This window comes from Malus domestica, chromosome 06, assembly GCF_042453785.1.
Source record: "Malus domestica chromosome 06, GDT2T_hap1".
In the NCBI taxonomy this organism is placed as follows: Eukaryota; Viridiplantae; Streptophyta; class Magnoliopsida; order Rosales; family Rosaceae; genus Malus; species Malus domestica.
In genome coordinates, this window is record NC_091666.1 from 2,630,730 (window position 1) to 2,653,870 (window position 23,141).

General features: G+C 40.8%; 1 protein-coding gene across 3 annotated transcripts; it reads right to left on the reverse strand.

The window, feature by feature from the left end:
* Positions 1-15,327: 15,327 nt before the first annotated feature.
* On the reverse strand, positions 15,328-22,323 carry LOC103428169 (pentatricopeptide repeat-containing protein At4g19440, chloroplastic-like). 3 transcript variants are annotated; one of them, XM_070823378.1, is made up of 10 exons: positions 19,712-22,323; positions 19,522-19,609; positions 17,809-17,897; positions 17,618-17,691; positions 17,300-17,400; positions 17,147-17,198; positions 16,773-17,027; positions 16,578-16,668; positions 16,190-16,338; positions 15,328-15,472 (listed from the first exon to the last, which is right to left on the reverse strand). In XM_070823378.1, exon 1 carries the CDS (start codon positions 22,233-22,235, stop codon positions 19,803-19,805), a length of 2,433 nt encoding a protein of 810 aa, XP_070679479.1. In that variant the 5' UTR covers positions 22,236-22,323; the 3' UTR covers positions 15,328-15,472; positions 16,190-16,338; positions 16,578-16,668; positions 16,773-17,027; positions 17,147-17,198; positions 17,300-17,400; positions 17,618-17,691; positions 17,809-17,897; positions 19,522-19,609; positions 19,712-19,802. The 3 variants fall into 3 exon arrangements, with proteins under 3 accessions (XP_070679479.1, XP_070679478.1, XP_070679480.1); XM_070823377.1 differs by lacking the exon at positions 17,618-17,691; XM_070823379.1 differs by lacking the exons at positions 15,328-15,472; positions 16,190-16,338; positions 17,618-17,691 and having other exon boundaries at positions 16,432-16,668; positions 17,822-17,897.
* Positions 22,324-23,141: the final 818 nt, after the last annotated feature.

The following is a 23,141-nucleotide window of genomic DNA, read 5'->3' on the forward strand; positions in this document are numbered from 1 at the left end:
GGTTTCAAGTAGAGCGAGGGTTTGTGCATGGCAGTTTGTGTGTTGAGTTGGAGGTCTTTTGAATGATGCATCCTCTTTTTATTTATAGCAACCACTCTCGTCATGGCCGAAACAAAACTATACTCGGATTAGGATTCTTTATCATAATTTCACCAAGACTCGACCAATCCTACCTCTATTAGGACTTTGAACCAAACTCTTTATCCGCCCAAATTCACTTTTCAAATCTCAGCATCCTCATCCTATTAAGACTCCTTATTATACTAGGATTGGACCTACCTCATCAATCTGTCTTAAACTAGGGTTCGGCTGATCATAACAACTGGAATTCGCGATGGTTCTAGAATTATACTACCGGGCTGAGACCAACTCCTTACTCGGCCCACACCAATATTTTGGGCCCAAACATTGCTCGATTGCTTCTGAGGTCCTTACTTTTCATTCCTAGGTCGAGCATCGACCTTGAAGAAGCGAAATCGACTCATACCTCTTATAAAAACTAACATGCCTCGAATACCCCAATCATGCGCATTTATGAGACATAATCACACGTTTCTGATTCTCTTAACATCCTGCCACATGGCAATTTTCTACTTGTTTGTCCTTGACACTGAAACGCCTAGTCTTCCACACACCATCATTACAACCTTGATTTGTGAAATTGTAGTTTTTTTTGAGACGTGTAGACACCCGAACGTTTCTTCATCACTAAACTCGCCGCAACACACCATCGTGCAACCTCGATCTGCGAATTTCTCGGTATGTTTGAGTCGTGCACATAATCAAACGTCTCCTCATCATTGAATCCGCCGTCACATGTCATTGTGTAATCTCGATTTGCAAATTTCTTGGCCTCTTCGTATGGGTTTCTCGAATCTCCATAATGATTGTTAAATTATCCAACTAGTCTTATCCTTTATTTGAAACTTTAAACCGTTGGGTTTCAGCCCAAAACCCCTATAAATACCCATCTCTTATTCATTCAAACTCTACGTTTTACTAATTCGCGAACCCCTCTTGCTCTTGGTTCTCGAGTTCCCAGAAAACCCAGAAAACTTTCAACCCAAAAATTCTTTGATTCCTCATCAATGGCTTCCTTCATTTCCAAGCTTTCCGACGAATGCAACAAATGCCAAGGCTTCATCAATCGAAGCGCCATCAAAACTCTGCGTTTTGAAGGTGATTTGACCGCCTCCCACCAGATCTTGGGGCTACTTTTCAAGGACGTCGTACCATTGTCCATCATCACTCTCCTCAAGGATCATTGCCTAACACCCTTGTTGCAAGGGTTCGATTGGTCGAAGTGGGACTTGACCAAGCCCCAAGGAGCCTGGCCTTCAACCACCACAGCTTGGGCAGCTTGGTTCGAACGGATGGAAAAAATCTTTGGCCAAGAATGGAAGACTTTTGGCATCTATGATGCCATTAAACTCTCGACCGTGGAAATCATCATGGATAGAGAACTTCTTATGGCAGTTTTGTGCTTTTGGTGCTCGGCTACCAACACCATGGTCCTTCCCTTCGGCCCTATTGGGCCCACTATCCTCGACGTCTCAACTATCCTTGGGACTTCTCCTTCTGGCCTCTTTGTTGATGTCGCCCACTCTGGGCATCCGTTTATCCTCGACCTCAAAGCTCTATTCGACGAGCAGGTTATCGAAGTGCTGAGTAAAGAGGGTCAAGAACCCTCAAGAGAAGAGATTAAAAAACTACACAAAATTTTCTTTAACTACAACACTCTCATCCTCCATTTCGCTGGCCGAGGAGAATAAAACATTCGAAAGAAGGATCACGAAGCCTTCCTATTCTACTGGTACAACAAATTTATTTATTGTACCAAATCGAATAAGTGCTTGGTCGAGAATATGCCGGTAGTCGAAGACTTGGCAAGTGGTCACACATTGGCCTTCAGTTCGGCCATCCTTACCAACCTCATGCGCTGCTTGACCGAGACGACCATCAACAAAATTGATCTGCACCAGAACGATCCACTCTGGGTTTTCTAACTTTGGCTGCAGGTCTATTTTGCCACTCTTCGACCAGAGATCCCCAACTTCCAACCCACCAAGGAGCTAGGACCTCAGTTAGCGTCTCGACCAGTGCCTCCTCACCGGGCCGAAGAAGTCTTCAAATACTTCTTTGGCCTAGAAGACATTTATGACGACGAGTTTCTAATATGCCGTCATCAAGAGTATCCCCCTTCCATCAAGCTTCCATCATCAACATGGAGTGAAGCTGAAGATGCTGATCTTTGTCAAAATTGGGGGTCGTTCGTGTTAACACGCGACCTTCCCTTCAACTGCGATGCTCGTTGAGCAAGCTGGGAAGTATACCATCCTCATTTCACTGTTCGGTAACTCGGCTACCTCCAAGGTTGCCCGGTACCCCTACTTACTTCCTGCTCCCTCCTAAGCCGATGATGCTTATCTGGTTCTTCGGAAAGAGAATGCAGGGAGACAGTTGGTGATTTTCAAGAAAGGTACTGAAAATTTCGTCTCCGGCCTAATGTGCCTGAAACCCTTAGCACCGCCACCTTCGTCGACTAATGGGAAACATACACTCAGGACTTCTTTCACACATCGATCGAGAATGCAATAAAAAAGGCTTTCAGCGACCGCCCAAAGAAAACCCTTGCCCCAAAATCCAAAAGACGGCTCAAGGTATTTATCTTCGTCTATAGTTCTCTTTTGGTCATTTATTCAAACTTCATTCTAATTTGATTTTAGCTTTTTCAGATATTCATACGGATGTGGCAACCGCAGTTATGATCAAGAAAAACCTACTCATTCACTAAGGAAAACCGCTACTACCTCTCCGATCTTGCCTAGCAAACGGTCTCGCTTAGAGGCCGAAACGGCTGGCGATGCTCCATTTCCTAAAAGACGTGTCAAGAAATTGGCGAGAAAAGGGGAGCAGGGGATTCATGTCATCTCTAGCCAGACTACAAGAGCCACCGCTGAGCCTCATCGTGCTTCTGCAGTTCGAGCCTCGACGGATATGCAAACGAAACCCCCTATTTATCAAGCTCCTAAGGTTCATCCCGTTGAACAAGTCGTGGTTGAGCCGACCGATGATTTGGTGGTCGAGGAACCAGCAGCTCCAGGGTCGGCTGTTGCTCCCATTTCCAAGGAAACAACCACATTGGCTGAGAAAATTCTCTCCCATAATCCAAAAACAAAAAACAACAGTCGTTCTGGAGGAAGATGTATGACTATGCTGCTGGTAACTTTTCCTTCCACTAGATTCTGAATCTTAAACAATTCTTATTTCTGGACGACGACAACAAGAACTCCTGTTAATGAGTTGCCCTCAACCAACTAGACTTCCTACCAACAATCATCCACCTGTGGTTGAGGAGACTGACCAGGTTGATCCTCTTGCAGCCGACCGTGGAAAAAGGCCCCTTGTCGAGCGTGAAGCGACGGCGGAGACACTAATCCATTCACAAGATCAGTACATTGGCATTCCTCCTCAAGAAGTTACTTTGGCTTTTGTAAGGCTCGATCCCTTTCTTTCATTGATTTTACTATAACAAGTCTGAACCGAGAATAATATTAAATGTCAGGTGCTCAATTATTCATTTCACCGAAAATTCTATACGCCGAATAATGTTATCTATATTTCCTGGCCACCTCAGTGGCCGTCGAACGTAGATAACCTTCATCGACCGTGTGAATTAAGAAGCAGTTTTAAATACTGGGCTCGGCCATTAAGCTCTCTAGGTTCGAGCAATGAATCAGAAGACATGGCCGAAGTATCATTCCGACAGGTCTAAAGCAAATTCTCTCTGTTATATTCTTTACGATTTTCCTTTCGCCTAAAACCTTTTCATGTGCAGCCTTTATAGGAAGCCGAGCTTGACGTTCTCATTTCGAATACTGCTGGAGTAGCCGAATCATCTACTACGTTAGCCGAGCCTTAGGAAACCGAGGCCGAATCCAATGCCTTTGCCAAGTTTCAAGAACTCATATCCCTCTCTGTTTCACAAATCCTTCAATGCAAAGGCCTCGACTCCATAGAAGAGTGCCTGAACGCTTTTGCAGCTGGTGGTCTGCTGAGTACCGAGAATGTCGTCCACCTATCCGATATCCTGGAGTGGACTCGGTAATTCTTTATTACTTTTGAATAGGCTCTCCAGGCTGAAGACGACCTAAAGACTGCCAAAACTGCTCACGAAGCCAGTCGGCCAGAGGTTGAGGCCATTCAAGTAAAGAAAATGCAGTTGGCTAACTTTGATCATCAAATCACCGAGCTGCAACGTCAAATTACCGAACTTCAACGACAAAGGTTGGCCGTTGCTTCAGACCTCGAAAAGAATTTTGAAGCAAATAAGGCTCGACTAACAGACTTCGCAGCTGGCGTAAGGCAGATCTAGCAACTTTAGCTTAATAGAAGGACGAGGTAAGACAAAGTCACCATGGGTGAAGTAAAGTGGTTGGAACTGAAGGCCGTTCTTGAATCCTTCCTTCATTTAAACCCTTAGGATTTTGGTCTTTAGGAATTTTTTGTAACTTCGCTTGTACGTCTCTTTGCACAATCAATGAAATGATCTCTTATTCTCGCATCTCCTAAGTGACTGGATAGTATTTCTTAAAAAAATTCCCGTTGATTGGTAACTTGTGAATTAAACCAGTTCGATCCTTGAGATGGTATGCCTCATTGCCGAGAACTCTGTGAATGAGAAACGGTCATTCCCAATTCGGCGACCATTTGCCAAACTTGGGATCTTTAATTCCTACGGTCATTCCCAATTCAGTGACCATTCGCTCGGTAATCGTTTTTTGTGCCACTAATAAATTATAAGCGTCAAGCCGATTTTCTTCCAAACTTGTCTCATGGCCTGACTGTACTCGACACTGAACAAACTACTTTGTTCAATCACCCGTAACGAGTTTATATTTAGCTCGACTGGTAACAAAGAATCGTGGCCATAGGTTAACGCCTATGGAGTCATTCCAGTGGCCAATCAGGGTGAAGTTCGATAAGCCTATAACGTTTCGTTTAACTTTAAATGCCACATACCAGGCCTTTCTTTTACCATTTTCTTGAGAATACCGATTAAAACCTTATTACTTACTTCGGCCTGTTCGTTCACCTGTGGGTAATACGGTGTGACTGCTCGAGTCAAATTTTTAAAGTTGCCGTATAGTCTTGAAACTTGTTGGATGTAAAGATCATACCATTATCTATTATGATTGTTTCTGGTGCGCTGAATCTAGTCACGATGTTTTCTTGTACAAAATTACTGACTTCCTTAGACGTTAACTCGGCATATGACTTGGCTTCGACCCATTTGGTGAAGTAATCCATTGCGACAAGTATCCACGCATGCTTTGCTAACCTGGAAGATGGTGCGATTTTGTCGATTACATCCATAGCCCATCCCCTAAACGGTCATGGTTTGGTGACCGAATAGAGTGATTCGGCTGGAACTATTTGTATAAGCCCATGAATTTGACACTGTACATATCCCTTTGCGTACTTGATACAATCCTTCAGAATGCTCGGCCAAAAATAGCAGTGTCGCCGAAATAGCCAACACATCTTTCGTCTAGATTGATGAGCCCCGCAAATACCTTCATGGACCTTTGTGATTGCTTGAGCAGCTTTCTGAGGGCCAATGCATAACAATAATAGACCGTCCTCACCCTTTTGATACAATTCATTTTGGTACATTACATAATTCGCGGCGGTCCTGTATGCCATTGGGATTGTCAAGATACCGTATAATTGACTTTCTTCAGTCATCTGGCATGGCCTTGACTGCGCAAACCTCTATAGGGTCCTTCCGCTCTAACAACGATGGTAATGACATGACTCGTGTAAGGATCACGTAATCACGTTGGAGAATTTATTGATTAACCAAGGTCAGGTATGCTCGCTGTGTCATAAGTATTTCTCGGCCTAGTTTGCCCTACATGAGTTATGCTCTAGAGGCTATTTGAGTTAATTCGTCGGCATTAGTGTTTCGAACCTGTGAAATGTGTTTGAAGGTAACGTCGTCGAAAAACTCGGCCAAATAGTTGGCGACCATGTGATATGGCGCCAGAGTACAACTCATGCAACGAAAAGTCCCATTAAGTTGGTTAATCACAAGTTCAGAATCACCGAGAATAAAGACTCGAGTTGCCTGCAAATCGTGAAGGACACCAAGGCCGATGATGAGGGCTTCGTATTCGGCCTGATTATTCATGCACTCAAAATTCAAGCTTGAGAGAAAAATGCTAGCGGCTATGATTGGGGGATTAAATAATGATTCCAACGCCAGCCGAAATGGAAGTACTAGAGCCATCAAAGTACATTGTCCAATAATTGTCACGTGTTTGCACCATGTCGATGTCCACGTCATTGCCCCCAAAATCATATGGTGAGGGATGTTGGGCCAAGAAATCGGCCAACACTTGACCTTTGATAGCTTTGTAGGGCACATACTGCAAAATGAATTCAGACAGTGCCATGGTCCATTTTCTAATTCGACCTTTTACTATCGGCCGAGTGAGCATGTAACGAATGACATCGGTCTGGGTGATGACCAAAGTGACCGACGAGAGCATGTAATGCTTAGTTTGGATGCGGCGAAAAATAAGGCTAGGCAAAGCTTATCGACGGTAGAATAATTAATCTCTGGTGGGTTGAGATTTCGACTAAGATAAAAAATGGCTTGTTCGCGCCGAACATCATTGTCTTGTGCAAGAAGGCATCCGATGGATTTCTCGACCGCAAAGATGTATAGCTTGAGAGGTCTGCCACGTAACGGTGGGACCAGAACGAGTGGAGTTGTGAGGGAGACCTTAATTTGTGTGAACGCCTCTTGATGTTCGGCACGTCATTTGAAGGTGTTAATATCCTTAAGTTTCAAAAATGTGGAGAAGGCTTTCATTTTTCCAGCCGAATTGGCAATGAATCGGCAGAGAAAGTTAATTTTACCGAGCAACAACTGTAGTTATTTCTTGGTAGTCGGGGGTGGAGCGTTAATGATTGCTCGTGCCTTATTCTCATCCACTTTAATGCCACGATGATGTATAAGAAATCCTAAAAAATTACCGGCTGATAAGCCGAAAGCACATTCGGCCGAATTCATTTTAAGGTTGTGTTGGCGCATACGCAGGAAAGCCTATCAGAGATCATTTAGATGTGTCTGCCGACACTTTGATTTTATTACAACATCGTTAATGTAGACTTTGATAGTGGTACCAATCAAATCATGGAATATAGTATTTTGGCTCGTTGGTATGTGGCACTAGCGTTCTTGAGGCTGAATGGCATGACGACCCATTCGTATGTGCCGAGTGCCCCCGGACAATGAAAAATGGTCTTATGGACATCGACCTAGGTGATGAAAATCTGGTTATAACCAGCATGTCCATCCATAAAGGATAAGATCTAATGGTTTGCTGCTGCATCGATTAATAAATCTGAATTTGGCATTGGATATTCATCCTTGGGAGTTGCCAGATTCAAATTGCAAAAATCAATACAGATACGTAGGGCACCACTTTTCTTTAATATTGGGACGATGTTCGCCAACCACTCGACGTATCGAGTTGTCCGAATAAACCCAGCTTTTAAAAGTCAAACGAGTTCATCCTTTATGCCGAGTTGTACTTCGGTGGAGAATCGTTGAGGTGGTTGGCGGAATGGTTTGCACCCAAGTTTGATGCGTAATTTATGTTCAACTAGCGTTCGATCCAATCCAGGCATCTCATGGTAACTCCAAGCAAAACAATCCTTAAATTCTTTAAGCAAATTACAAAGCTCAGTTTTTACATGTTGGGGTAACGAAGTACTAATGAATAAGAGTCGTGGGTCTTCGGCCGTTCCAACATTTATTTCTTCTAAAGGATCCTTAACTTGAGGTTGAGTATCCTCGAGCTCGGCTGGCGCAGCCTGAACTTTGTCTAGTGAAAGCACTAGGCTATTGTCTCATTCGACTAAAAATTCGACTAAGTTGACGCCCCAAATTTGGTTGTTTAGAGATAACATACCAATGGGCCAACAGTCGTTCCATGGTAGATGAAACCACGGCCCGTTGTCTGTCCTGACAGTTGTCAGACATCAGTATCTATGATCAGATCGGCTAATCCAAGGCTCGTTGAATCCTAATGGACAGTCTCGGCGCCTACCTCGATTGCTTTCTGTACGGAAATTTGAGTCAGTCGTCATTCCTCGTTCAAACCCTATAGGGTAATATAGCCGATATGATCATCCTAATACCGTGCGTGAATCATATTGGTTTCAAAAGGTTGATTGTCGGGCGGATACATCACAACGGATTTACCATCCCAAAAAATGAGAACCTGATATAGTGAAGAGGGAATGGAGTTTGTTTGATGGATCCAATCCCAACCGAGCAATGTATTGTATTCAGTCTTAGAGTCGACGATAAAGAATGCGATCATATGATCGTGACATGCAATGCTTACCTCCAAAGGAAACACTCATTTGGTCTAAGACTTGTCACTGACGAAGCTGCTCATGGTTATTCCTGATGGGATGAGTTCGTCGTTGGACCGTCGTAGTGCCTTCATGACGGATACTGGCATGATATTGACTGTAGCCTCACAATTGATGAAGATTTTAGAGATTGGATAACCTTCGATATAAGCCGTAACATACAACGACTTTAAATGTTGAAGATCAACCGAAGAAGAATGGGAAAAAGTATGGCCAGAGCTGCTTAAAATCTGTTGGCTTTACTCGCTTGCTCATCTTCTTCGGTAGCGATGAAATCAACTTATGTTGCTTCCTCGGCAACCACATCCCTATCCAAGGAATTTAAATGAGGTGTAGTTGGTTGAAATTCAGCAAGTAGGACATGGACCATGCTGATTTCCATATTGTCGATGACTGAAATGCCCATCGGGTTTTGGTCGTTGTCTGCTGGGTTATCGAGTACGGTATCATGCTTTGGAGCTTCTTCGACCTGATCATTTCTCGCCTCATCGAGTACCTGCTCTTGTGGTGTGTCAACTGAACCTGTTTCATTCTGGCTGTCACCGTCGAGCTTGGTCATTGTTGGGGCTTGGTTTTGTCCTTACAATGCTTTACGGGCTCGTTCTTCATAGGCGATTCGGGCGTCCCTTATGTCTAGGTAGGCATCCAAATACGCCACACGATCCTGTTCATCGACCATAAGGTCAAAAAGAGATACGGATGAGAAGACTTCGAAATGATGTCGTAAGTACTGAAGGTCTTCGAAAGAAAAATGGAGCTCGACGGTGTCTATGTCTGTGTATGGGTCGACCTCAAAGCCAAGGACCCGAGCTTCACGTACGTGCTGGAACCTAGCCTTCATTGCTGGGTCAGTAGTTTTCTGAATAATCTGTTCAGCATCAGGGCAAGTGAGTGCCAGGTCGAGGGCTTCTTATGACTCCTTGGGTAGGTCATACAAGTCATTGGCAAAATGTGTCTTGTGAAATTCTCGCATGTACTCCAAGGATTCTTCGAGGAATAGAGGATGTAAATTAGGTCGGATTCTTATTAACGGCTCTTGCTGGGGTAGTGGGGGAAACTTGCTTTCGGCTTCTTGTCTGAAATACTCAAAACGAGCTTTCATCTCCCTGGGTCGAATGAGGAGTTTGATACGCTTCTCGGATTCTTCAATGGTGGTTTCAAAGTCGCGATCAATTACCTTTTTCCCTTGAAGTAATTCGGCCATGATTACTGAGGTTTGTTGATCATTTTCGTTTCCTGTTGCTTCCTTCGGCTGCCATTTGGTAGCTGAAGTGGCTTGTGCTACCTGCCGTCGAGCCATGCAGTCTATCCGCTGGCGTCGACGTTTCTGAGATTTGGATAATGCATTATACACGCCAGTAGGAGAATTGTAACTATACCAATGTGGTCGCATGGCTTAGGTGTCTTGAAGGTTTTCTGATTCACCGATAAACTCGAGCTGCTGGAGTTACGTGAGTAATAATCCTCATTATAAAATGGTGCCTCAAAATGAAGATGTCATCTAGCTAAAGGGGGGCGTTCATTCGTGTTTGAAGGTTGAGCTTATCGAACACCTTCTGGCGCTGGCCTCCTCCGAGTTCCTTTGGAGGTGTTGTTATGGCCTTGGATGGTTGTCGTGGTGTCGGAGCCTGAGGTAGTTTCTCATTTGGCTTGATTAGGACGACACATGTTTTACAACGGTTACACAAAACCATCGGTCCCTCAGCTTCCTTTGCACTGGTGTTTGACATGGATTCAACTATGGTCTGTCCCGAAAACTCTGTAGGTGGATCGTTTGAAAATAGATCAATTTTGAGTTGTGGCCGAGAGTTTTGCTTTGGGACGTGTTGTATTGGAACAAACTCGATCTTCCATTTCCTTTTGTTTTTGGGTAAATGAGCATCTACCATGCCAACTATCGCCGAAGGAAAAGGATCAACGTCGACAGTCATCTTTTTCTCAGGAAATTTTAGCTTGCCTTTATCGATCCAACTTTGAATAACCTCACGAAACACAACGAAGTTGTTTGTGGTATGCTTATTCGAATTATGGTATTTGCAATACATCTTTCCCTTCAACTCTTTGGCCTTAGGAATGTTGTGTTCTGGCCGAAGTTTGATGATCTTTGCCATAATTAATTGGTCGAAGATTGCATCGGCCTTGGTGATATTGAAAGTGTAAACTTTTGATGTTTTAATCGTCTCTTCAGAAACCGAGCAGGTTTTAGCATCCTTAGAGTTAATATGAGCCAATGCCTTGCAAATGTACGATTTATCTAACGCTATTTTGGCCGCGTCCACACTGACATATTGGGGATCCTCGCTTTCGACTGATGCGTAGCTCACTGTGGGATTTTTGTAAATTGTTCCCCGGGATAGGAACTTCGAGAGCTTTTCCTCTTGGAGCAAATAATTATATTGCTCGACATGTTGGGCCAGTTCGTACATATCTCGGAAGTTTGCCCTCTGTAATTTCTTTTTGTAGTCCACGTCTAGCCCATTCAAAGCAAGTCTAACAAATTCGACTTCAGGTAGAGGGACTCGACACTAATTCCTGGCCGAGGTTGCCAATAGCAAGTTTTTGTGTGCTCAAGTAGGTTCTTTTCGATGCCTCGAGTAAAATTCAATGCGACTTTGCGTGCTATGCCAAAGACATAAATGAAAAGGAAATAGAAATTTATAGCAAGAAACAATGTAATCAAACTTATAGCAAGAAACAATGCAATCATTTCATGATTGAGTCAACATTACAAACGTTCGTAATGTAAAAAATGAGATTGATAGGTCGAGCTACATAACTTAAAATATAAATGACTGGGAATGTAAGAAAGCTAAAAAGAAAGCAATAGAAAAACTCTAGCAAGATTCATGTCATGAAGTACAAGATAATGCTAAATAAGTTAATTGAGATCATTGTCTTTGGATTGGGTTGATTGCAAAATGTTTGCCTCAGAGAAGTACTGGAGGGTGGATGGAATTGTACGTCAACCAAAAATCATACCACAGGGTGGCAAAATGTTAACAGTTTTAGAACTCAGGTATAGTAGGCAGTGTATGCTTTGAAGGAAGACTTTGTGTTTGTAACTAAAGGGCTAAGAGTTGGTTGCTGAAAAGCAATTGGTTTATCTTAAAAAGAAGTTAGGCTGATTAAAGAATCACTTAGGCCTCGTTTGGTGGATCGTATAAGGGATCATATAAGAATAATAATACAGACCCGGTTGTTCGGTGTCCCCTGTATTAAATAGTCGTCGAATTAATTTAGTCAGTCTGCCTATTTAGTAGGGTATACACCTACATAATAAACCCTTCCAAAAGGAGAGGATTATTAGTCTGGTTCCCTTCCCTCTCTTTTGCACTTCATTTTCCACGACACCTCATCTCACCGTCGTCATTCTCGCCAACGTCGTTCTTGCCAACATCGTCAACACCTACAGCAGCCACGTCTTCCTCAACTACAAGAGCCCCGAGGCCTGGGTGTAGCGCGTTGAAGGAAATCAGTGAAGGAAAACTAAAATTGCAACTAGATCATCCCTTTCGACCGTCGCGCGTCGTCACTCACTTTGTTTCTTTGGAGTTTTGGGCTTCTTCTACAACTGGGTCGGAAATCAGTGAAGGAAAACTGAAATTGCAGAGAGGTTCTTGATTGAAATTGAAATTGAAGTGAAGGAAAACTGAGTCAGTGGGTGTTAATTGCAGAGCTTCGGAGTCGGAAATCAATCGAGGAAGAAGAACAAGGGAGAGAGAGGGAAGGAGTTTGGGGGGGGGGGGGCAACAGAGAGATCTGGCGAACAAAATAGATGATTTCATTTTTTTTAATTTTATTTTAAGTTTGATTTAAATAAAGCAATATTTTGTTTGTTTTTTTTTTAATTTGGCCCATTTGGTGGTTGTGAATGTGTAAATTTTTATTCCATTAATCATCAATTTTTATTTTAAAGTAATAATACTTTGAAATCCTCTTATCCGATATAGTATCAAACACAATATAAATAATACAGTCATTAATCCGATACTATACCAAACACCCGACTACATTAGTCAATACTATCCAGTGACTATTTATCATATCCGACAGAAATAGTCAGTACAGTCCAAACTACCAAATGAGGCCTTAAGGTTTTGTATAGTTGTAAAGGTTGAACTTGGCGAAGGTTATGAGCTTGAAGGCCTCTAGCTCTATTTATAGGCAGGGAAGAAGAGTCACCTTGATCCTATCAATGAGTCGAAGTAGAGGTTGATCCGTCCTTTGGTGTTGATAGTGACAAAAATTCTTGGTTGGCAGCCTTCAACTGTGTCTGAGGTGGTTCGCATGATCGTCGTAATGACGTCAGTGTGTTGGATGACACATACGTAGACATTAAAATAGGCAAGATACTTTCAGGCTTTCGTTGTCTCTGTGACATATTTGCCTCGAAGGGACTCATGTCTAAGCCCTTAGACAGGTTAGGGATAAATGAGACGTCGTCTGACCCTTGCCCTTGGACTTTGAAGTTGGTAGGCCGAAATCATGTAACTTTTGCATAAATAAAAAATATATAGCCTCCACAACATGCTTTATTTTATGTAGGGCTGGTTCGGTATGGGATACCGAACTCAAAACTATGTCCCGATTCCCAAACCGAAATGTTTGGGAATCTCAATTTCAAGACCGATCCCAAACCAAAATTTCGGGAATCCCGAAATAGTTTCGGGATTTTGGGACAAATCGGGAATCCCAAAATATTTTCAAATAATATATGCAAAACAATGGCCTTGAAGTACCTGAGGAAATACCTGATAGAAAACGATAGAAGTTGGGATGATTCGTTCATGCTAGTAGATTGTAGCAAAATAATTGTTGAAAAGCCAACTTATCCAATGAATTTCCTCATCAAAATGGTACTTAAATCACTTGTCTACTCTAACATATTAGGGCCATGGATCGACATTGTAATCAAATAAGCAGCAAAAAAGGAAAAAACAGATGGAAATCCATTGCATCATTCAAATAATATGAACTACTTATAAAGGACAAATTCTGATGTCGAGCTGTTAAAAATAGCAAGAATGATCTACGAAATCCAACCTGATTGATAGAGGGTACAATCTTTGCAAATTTAAGCAATTGTTTGATTTGCGAAACACTAAAATTGCTAACCCTAATAGCTCTCACCAGACCCATCTTTTTTTTTTCTTTTTCGACTCAAATAGATGGAATTAAGATCCAAAGTAAACGTCTTCAATCACTTGCATATCTAAACAAAATTTTAGAGATCCAGAACCATATCTAACTACAAACATAAACTTAAAAACACAGCTTTGGTCCCAAAATTATAAAGATGAAGTCTTGATACAGGCAAAGCTCTGAACAAAAATCCCTTAGTCGAAAAGGCTGAAACCCATATTGTCATATGATTCTTCCTTTTCTTCCACCTTCTCCTCCTTCTTATGCTCAGTAGCGGCAGGAGCAGCAGCCCCACCACCACCGCCGGCTGCAGGTGCAGAATAAGCAATTGCACCACCAGCAGATGGAACAGATGCCAACTTTTCCCTTCTAGATGCAACCAGACCCATCTCAACCAGATCTTCCATAGCTTTCCTTGCTTTCTTTAACCGAATCAAGAATTGCCTATTTTGGGACTCTTACCCAGTGAAAATAAGAAACCCTTACCTGGATTTTGGGACTTGATTCGTGTCGGATTCGCATCTTCCTACGTCTGTGTGTGTGGCCGGATGAGCGTCGTTGAAGTGGACGGAGGAGCCGCGTTCGAACTGGACGGGCTCGACGGAGGAGCGCTGGAGCGGCGTTCGAGCTTGTTTTTCTAGAGAGTGAGAGTGAGCGATTGAGAGAGAGAGACAGAGTTTGAGGAATTGAGAAGAATACAAAAGAAAAGACCCAACTTAAACTTACAATGGACATCAGGATAAGAAGATTTCGGGATTTCGGGATTTTCGAGATTACCGAATAAAATGAAATCTGAAAACCAATCCCATACCGAATATTTCGGTATTTTTCGGTACGGGAATACCAAAGTTTGGGATAATTTTGGTTTGGGATTTTTTGGTTTGGATTTGAAATTTTTTCGGTTTGGTTTGGGATTTTCGGGAATTTTTTCCAGCCCTAATTTTATGTATGGCCCAAATAGTGTCTCCCCAAGTTTAAGCAGGTCGTGGTAAGCTTGTTTAAATTTGTAGAAGAAGCAGTCATCGAGAAGTCGTGCGACCTGATTTGATTGCCACCGACTCCCAGCACTTGACAATTTGAATTTTGGCAACCCCTTCCCCAATCGCACCAACAGTTTAATTATAACTTCCTTTGGAATGGTTTGCATTTGCCCCAAAGATTGGTTTGGGATTGTGATGCTTTAAAAAAAAAAGAAAAAACTTATTAAAAAAATCTGGAACATTAAATGTGTTTGATAAAACAGAAAAAAAATGTTTTTTTTAATTGCTGTCAATGAAAGTTAAAAAGCATAGAAAAGTCTACCATGCTTTTAAAAAAATGTTTTTTTTCTTCAAAACATAGTAATCAATGCTCATTTAATGAACTTTTCAAATGATAAGTATACCCACACACGTTTTATAAAATTACAATCTTTGTCCTCACATTATTGTCTTTAACAATTATTATATGACATTAAATACTATTTCCTTTTTAGTCATTTAACATATTCAAAGTAATTTATATAAAAGTTTACCAAATACTCAGACTTGATTTTTTTTTAAATTTATTTATTAAAAGCACTTTAACAAAAAAAATTACCAAACACTTAACAACTTTATTTTACAGCTATTTATTTTCAAAGCATAGCAATACCAAATTAACCCTAACTATCCTTCTTTTTATTTTGTGCGATACCTAAAAGCTTAAGTAGAAGAAATAGTAATGCTAAGGAGATTAAATTTATATGCTAAATTTTGTAAACTAAATAATATGAAAGTTGATTAAAATATTTTTTAATTGTTGATTAACGTGCTATTTTTTTTATTGGTAACACATCATTTAGTTTGCAAATTTAGTCTACCTAGTATTACTCATACAAAAAAAAGGTGAAATTTTTCTGCTTATCTTTTGTGAACGTATCCCTAATTCTCAATTCTTGCAAAAGTTGCCAACTTTCTTCTTGAAGATCAAATATGGCTCCCAAGAATTCTGTCTGTTGACCAATCTGATTAGATGGGATGGAAAACCGAAGAAGCCTAGATCGTTTCTGATAGGAATCGCTGACCCTGAACCGTTCGTTCAAAAGGTCAATACTCTGATGGTGTGTGCGTGAAGGTGGGCAACCAAACTACATTGGGGCCCTGCCGGCTTTCTTATCGGAAAGTTAACCCATCGTCGGCCGTTGTCCAGCCTTCTCTCAGTCCTCTCGTATCTTTGGCATAGTGAAGTTCCCAACAAGTTCCTGAATCTTATTTTTGCACCCGTTCTTTTCAAACTTGGTCCAGTTATACTTTAGTAGACATGTCAGTCTTTTGATGAACTCTCCCAAACTTCGCCCTTCCAGATTGAAACTGCTCAGAGGAAACATGGCGGAGAAGCTCTTGAAGTTGTTACCGCAATGTCATAGAGACTGGTAATTCTTTTGCGTCACTTTCGTTTGAGCCTTCGAACTTCCTCCTTTCCTTCTTTTGCTTATTTCATGGTTTTTGATCAAGAGCAAAACATTTGGGACCGGATTTTCAAGATCCTGCTGCCAATCTGGAAAGTGCTCGTCGCCCAGAATCCTACTGAAGCTCCAGTTGCTGAGGTTGGAACAGAGGGTTCCCTGGATGACTTCACCTCTCAAATTCAGACCGAGGAATACAGAGCTTCACTCCAAGGCAAGCTGCTAGCTGTGTTGTCATATGAACGATGTCCTTTCTATAGACTCGACTCGGCCACATTGGAGATGATGGTTAATTAAGAGCACGAGCACATTTTTCCCTTACAAACAAAGGAGATAATTCAAACCATCAATCAAAAAGTGTTATTTCAAACCATTTCTAACAACAAAAAGAAGAAAGTTTACGTAGATGCTTAAAAAAAAAACTCATGTTTTGAGCCTATTATAACGATAATAGCTCAGATTCGAATTTCTCATCCACATGATAGTATCTTGTCACCATTACATTAAGGTATCGGATTTAATGTTTCTTTTCAAGAGACAAAACCAAAACCCATACCTAGAGGCTATACAGGAAGACTTGTTTTTTCACCTTGTTCTGTCCTAATTGCAGCACCAGATGATTGCATTCTCCACCAGTACTCACTCACCTAGATTGGAAAGGCAAATGCCGTTTATTAGCACAAGAAAAGAATAATGAGCCAGAACGGAAACAGATAAATGAACTTCTTTCTCGCATTCTAACAGCCCTTACATGACTGGCCTTGGAAAAAATCAGGGAACTGGTTTCTATCCAAATAAGCCCTGGTTAGTCAGTTGGGTGATAATTCTTTCATCTGCACTGGAAAAGCCATCCTCTCCTCCAAAGATTGCGCATCAATAGAACACTGATGCAAAGCACACTGCAGGCTGTTGGAAATCCCACGACTTCCAGACAACAGCAAGCATCTAAGGCAGTCAAGAAGCATCTGGGAGGTCTGTTACAACTACTGCATGTTGTAATTAAGTTCTGCAAAGTTAAATTTGGACTGTGAGACTTCAAGTCTAAAATCTCTCTTCAAAATATTAGTCATCCATGGCATGATTCACAGCTAGTAATATGGTGTACTTGTTATTTCATAAACTTACCGTCACTCAGGAAATCTAGTCTCTGATTTGATATCATCCAAATTGCTAAACTCTGGGAAAAGAAAAGAAAAGAAAACTTAAATATCAAAAGGAGTTGAACAAAACATCAATTATGTTATCTCCAAGCATGACTTTTTAAAAAGTACTTCTAACCTCATGTATTGACGCCTTTATACACCGGGATTTTGAAAACCTCAATACACTAGCTCCAAATGATCGACTGAGGAATTGCTGGGTCAGGCATCCAGGAAATCCTGATTGAATATGAAAAACAAAAACAAAAATTAAATAGTTGTGTAATACAACAGAATTTGAGAAGCAGGAGAAAAAAGAAAAAAAATTCTACTAGCAACTTAAAATAATGATCACAACGGCTGTTCACCAAATTCATTAACTGTGTTTTGTAGAATGAAAAAAAAGGGAAATTAAACAATTTTATTGAGAAAAATTGCTAAAGCCAGGTTCGCTTGCCTAAAGTTTTCTTACAAAATATCTCTTCCCTGTTTCAAGCAACACACATTTTCCGTAGCAATTTTTTAATTATTCTGTGATCAGAAGAAGTTCTCTAGCCTCCATCAACCGCAAATTATATATCAAGGGCAAAGGAAAAAAACAACTGATCAATAAATCTTCAAAAGATAAGATAATTTTAAGTAAAAGACCTTGGGAGTCTACCATCACTTGATGTTCCAATCATTCGGTATGGCCAACTTGTCAAGCTATGTGCCTCATCGACAGAGTAGGGTTGCAACTGGTGAAAACTATAAGAATTAGTAACAGTCAATCGATACAGATTCCTTGAATTAATAAGTTAGGACATCCTTTCAAGGAATACTAATGATGTTCAATTGTTGAGATGGAAAAAAAGGATATATACTACAGCCACACTACTCAATAGTACTTTAGCTGTTAACAATGGACGTGAGCACAAGACTGCAACTTTTCCTGAGAGATACCACTATGCAATGATGTTAAAGGTTGTGATCATGTGCAAATCTCCTCTCCCAGTCCCAGGAACCAACGTGTGGACCACTAAAATGTAATGGTTTTACATTTCGTCTTTTAGATGTAAAACTACCTAGTGAACAATCAAAAGGTTTAATTCTTGTCAAATTCCTCGATCATTAGTTCGGCAATCCCTGTTTCTGGTGTTTCGGTCACATTTTGAATGGCTCCCTTAAATATGAGCCAGGAATTTCCCTCTGGAAGCAGAATAGTCCCCGAAATTGCTCATTAAAGTTGGGGCTAATGTATTGCTATTAATAGCAAAAGGTTAAACATGACTCCTAATAGTCATCAGTCGTGATATATATGCCAAGACTACAAATCTGAAGCTCTATTTATCTCAGATCCCGAATCTCCATAAATGGATATGACCGTTTAAGGTGACCAGCTTTGTGCAGCAACCGCAAGTTAAGGTAATCTGGATTTGTTATAGCGCCACCATTTCACAATATACACTGTCGGGGAAAGTAAATTTTGGGGTTTCTGTTTAGTCCAACGGAGCGCAGTGGTGTTCTAGAATTCATCCAGACGACCCCACCAAGTGGGATAAGGCTTTGGTTGTTATTGTTGTTGTTGTTGTTTTAGTCCTACAAACGCTCTTCTATGAAAGTGGAGCGTTTACTTTAACTGGTCTGTTAGCCAAATGGTTGTTGAAGACCACACATCAGATGCTTTATTTATACCTCACTCTTGGAAGAAATACAAAATAGTTATTCCCTAATTAACTCTTAATGCAAAATCACTTTGAAACAAAGATGATGAAAGAACCAGGACAACCCTAATTTGTAGACAGTTGGTGAGACAAAAAACTTAACCTCATCCAGCTCAAGACAGGTATCACCTATGCAAATGCCCAACACCCAATAACTCGGTCAAGCTACAATGGCAGTAAAATTAACAGAAGGAGACACTTAAAATATGAATCATCATAAACCGTTGAAGCCTGTAATATTTGGGAGCTAAAGGGAGTTACACTAAAAATTCCAAACTTACGGCATACAATGTGAAAATGCCATGATGTTCGCATTTATATTAACTTATAGAAAAAACTAGAGGATGGCACTCCTGAAGCACATGAAACAGTGAAAATCTTAAATAAGTTAGCCAAACAAGGAAGATGTTCCTAAAAGAATAAGATGAAAAAAGAACATGGGAAATCAACAATTGTGCCAGCTAATTATTTTAATCCTAAGCCAGGTATAAATTTACTAAAGAACCAGTGTCATATCATGAAAGCTTTCACCCTATTACCGAAGATGCAATAACATATATCAACTCCACAAAGTTATTGAATTATAGAATTAGAAGTAATGAAAAAATCTTCATATAAATATGAAGCAAAGAAATGAGTAATGTACAGATCTACCAACCTCCAAATGCTCAAGAATCATTTTGGAGACAGTAAGGGGATGCATCTCATGTTCTACGGTCAACAGTCTTAAGAACAAGAATATGCACCTGTGAATTAACAATATTACCTTCAGAACATGTTGCACAAATTAAATATGATAAAACTGTCCAAAACACAAGAATTTATCATCCAAAAAGTGAAAACCTAACCTTTTGCATGTTTTCAATCATTCCTGATTTGTACATGTAGTGGGCTGAAGCAACCCATGAACCAATGTCGTATACGTAATTTCATCTAAAGCTACTCCTTATTGGCCATGTGATCACACACTTCAAAAGCTTCTTCCACCTTCATTTCCTTACAAAATCCATTAGTTAATGCATTATAGGTGACGGTGTCTGGGACAACTCCCATCTTTGTCATCTCATATAGAAGTCTAGTTGCTTCTTCCATATTACCTAGTTTACAGTACCCATCAATCATGACAGTGTAGGTAATCTTATTAGGTTTAATGTTAAATGAAGACATCTCCAGCCAGATACTCCCTACTTTAGCCATTTGTCCTAGCTTACAATAACCATGAATTAGTGCTGTATAGCATACAACATCTGGCAACACACCCTCGTTCCTCATTTCATCTAGAAGACATTTTGCATCATCAACACTGCCAATATTGCACAGTCCATCTATAAGAGAAGAATATGTGACACAAGTTGGTTGAATGCCTTTCTTTTTCATGTCCAAGCGGAGACCAAGGGCTGCCATCATATTCCCATTTGTGCTGTATGCTCTGATTAGTGTATTGTAAACAACAGAATTTAGCTCCACTTTCTTAGTTACCAACTTACTGAAAAGTTTTTCACCCTCATCCACTCTGCCAGCTTTACAGTATCCATCTATCATTACCCCATATGTATAGACATTTGGAGCCAGACCCTGATTTTCAAACTCATCCCAAAGTTTAACTGCATCGTCCACTTTTCCTATATTACATAGACCATGCATTAGCAAATTATAAGTATAAGTATCTGGTTCAATTCCTTGCTTAGCCATCTCTTTCTTAAGCTTAAACCCTTCCTCCACTTTTCCCTCCTTGCAACAACCTGAGATAAGTGTGTTGTATGAGATTCTATCCATTACTAAACCTCTCTCTAGCATTGGTTTGAGTCGCGGAACAACTTCTTGCATGCTACCAGATTCACAAAGTCCATGAATTAAAGCATTTGAGGTCGCTGTGTTGGCTGCAAATCCTTTGTTACATAGCCTAAACCAAAGATCAACTGCCTTGGAATGTTTTCCATCTTTACAAAGCCCACTAACCAACATGGTAAGCAAGCCATCGCTGGGTCTACAGTTTCTTGAAAGCATTACTATAGTGAACTTTAGAGCAGAATCGAACTTAGATTTCATGCATAACCAGTGAATGATTGAGAAACAAACAGTTTGATTTATGGATAAACCACGGGATAGAATCTTGTCTAGAATCTGCTCAGCATGCTCGAACTGTTTAGTTTTACAATATCCCTGCAGTATAGAATTAAGAGTAACGGAATTGGGAGTTAACCCACAGGATAACATATCATCCTTTATCTTTAGTGCCTCACTAATATTTCCCGTTTTACAAAGCCCATCAATCAATGTGTTATAAACAACCTCATTCGGGACAAATCCCCTATTACACATTTCCTTCAAAACACAATTTGCCTCATACAACTTCTCCAGCTTAATCAAACCATTAATGAGTATACTGTATGTTATAAGACTCGGGTTCACATTGTTTTCAATCATCTTCCTCTTAAACTGGAAGGCCTCCTCTAATCTTCTGCTCTTACAGAGACCATGAATAACATTATTGTATGTAACAACATTTGGAGCAACCCCCCGCCCTTCCATTTTTGATAGCAAACCTATTGCTTCATCAACCTTCCCTCCCTTACAAAACGCATTAATCGCAGTAGTAAACAAGTAAATGTCAGGAGAAACACCTCGAGACATAACTTCAAATACTTGATAACTCTTATGAAGTTCGCTGGCCTTCACTAACGAACTCAACAAAAATTTACAAGTCTTCAAAGACGGAAAGACACCCTTATGAGAAACAAACATAAACACATCAACCGCGTAACCAAAACCCATATTCTTAAATTGGGTGCAGTAGACATGAATCAACAAGTCCAATCCCTGAACACCTACACCTCGTTTGGCCACGGTATTCAACGCTAACATGGCAATGGCTATCTCCATATGCCTGTGACTGGGGTTAGCATATGAAACCGGCACATTCCCATCAATCGAACGGATCAAAAGCAATCTCGCAGGGGCCACAAGATTCGAACCAATAAGCAGACGAACCAAAACACAAAAAGATCGAACAGTAAACCGGAACTTAAAAGATTCAGAAGCAAAATAGAAGAACTGGAGAGCTGTTTTGGGGTTCACATTGGAGCTAATGGAACAGAACAATCGATCAAATTGTAGAGGGGACAAAAGGGGTACGACAGCATTGCATTTAGAAGAATCTAAAGATGGTTTTGAGAGAATAGAAGATACCCAGTTGTGCAAACTCTGATCGGTCGGCTCCGGTTGATCCGGAACCTGCAATGGCGGCGGATGCGGAGGTTCTTGGGGGCGGTGTTGTGGGGTGCAGGTGACGCACGGGCGGTTGATGGGGGAGAAGAGAAAATGATGACAATTTGGGATTGAAAGCCTTCTCAAATCCATGGAAAAATGCATGTGATTAGCTCTTCTGGGTAAGTCGATTTTGTGGGTTTTAGTGCAGGGTTTATGAGAGCGAAGCTCCCATGGACTTTTGCTTTGAGATTTAGGGCTAGGATATCTTTTAAAATGACCGCAAACGTTTTAGAAAAATATTTTTGGGTTACAAAATATTTAAGTGTTTTATAAAAAAGTATCACTTATTGCTTCTTTCATGAAGTACTTTAGTGCTTTGTTAGGATTTACTAATATTTTTACTGAGGATTGTTTTCAAAAATATTTTCGTCAAAAACGCTTTTAGTCCTTTTAAAAGCACATTCAATCGAGCATTTAGAGGATGTGGAAGAGCCACGATTCTAGAGAGAGAGAGAGAGAGAGAGAGAGAGAGAGAGAGAGAGAGAGAGAGAGAGAGAGAGAGAGAGAGAGAGAGAGAGAGGGTCTTTGAGGTTTGTTATTCTGATGTGGCCCGCCACAAGCAACAACCATGTCAATGTCGTGAAATCAGGGTGAGAGGGAGGAGAGAGAGAGACCGGCAGAGGAAGAGAGAGAGAGCTGCTGGGACAAGCCTTGGGCTTTCGATTGGGTCAAGTGGCCACATCCTAACTATCTCCCAAACCATTGCACATTCATTTTTTTATTGAAGCGCTCAATTTATTTGTAGGAATGTGATATTCATACACTCTTGTTTACTTCTCACATATTTTTCTAATTTTCAGCCATCGGATTGAATGAAAACTCTTTTTCTCACGAAAATGGAGTTTTAGGAAACCCCACTTGAACCTTAATGAACTCATTTCACAGTTTTTGGAAGAAAATTAAGGAGGCCAAAATACTTGGGGTGGATAAAAGATGAGATCGAGGATGATTTGTTGAAAGAGCCGGAATTTATAGGAATATCAGAAGGTAGTTCAAGAGTCATGAGAA

Excerpts from the sequence above, each read along its gene's own strand:
- LOC103428169 (XM_070823377.1), bottom strand. The coding sequence starts at position 22,235 with ATGCATTTTTCCATGGATTTGAGAAGGCTTTCAATCCCAAATTGTCAT.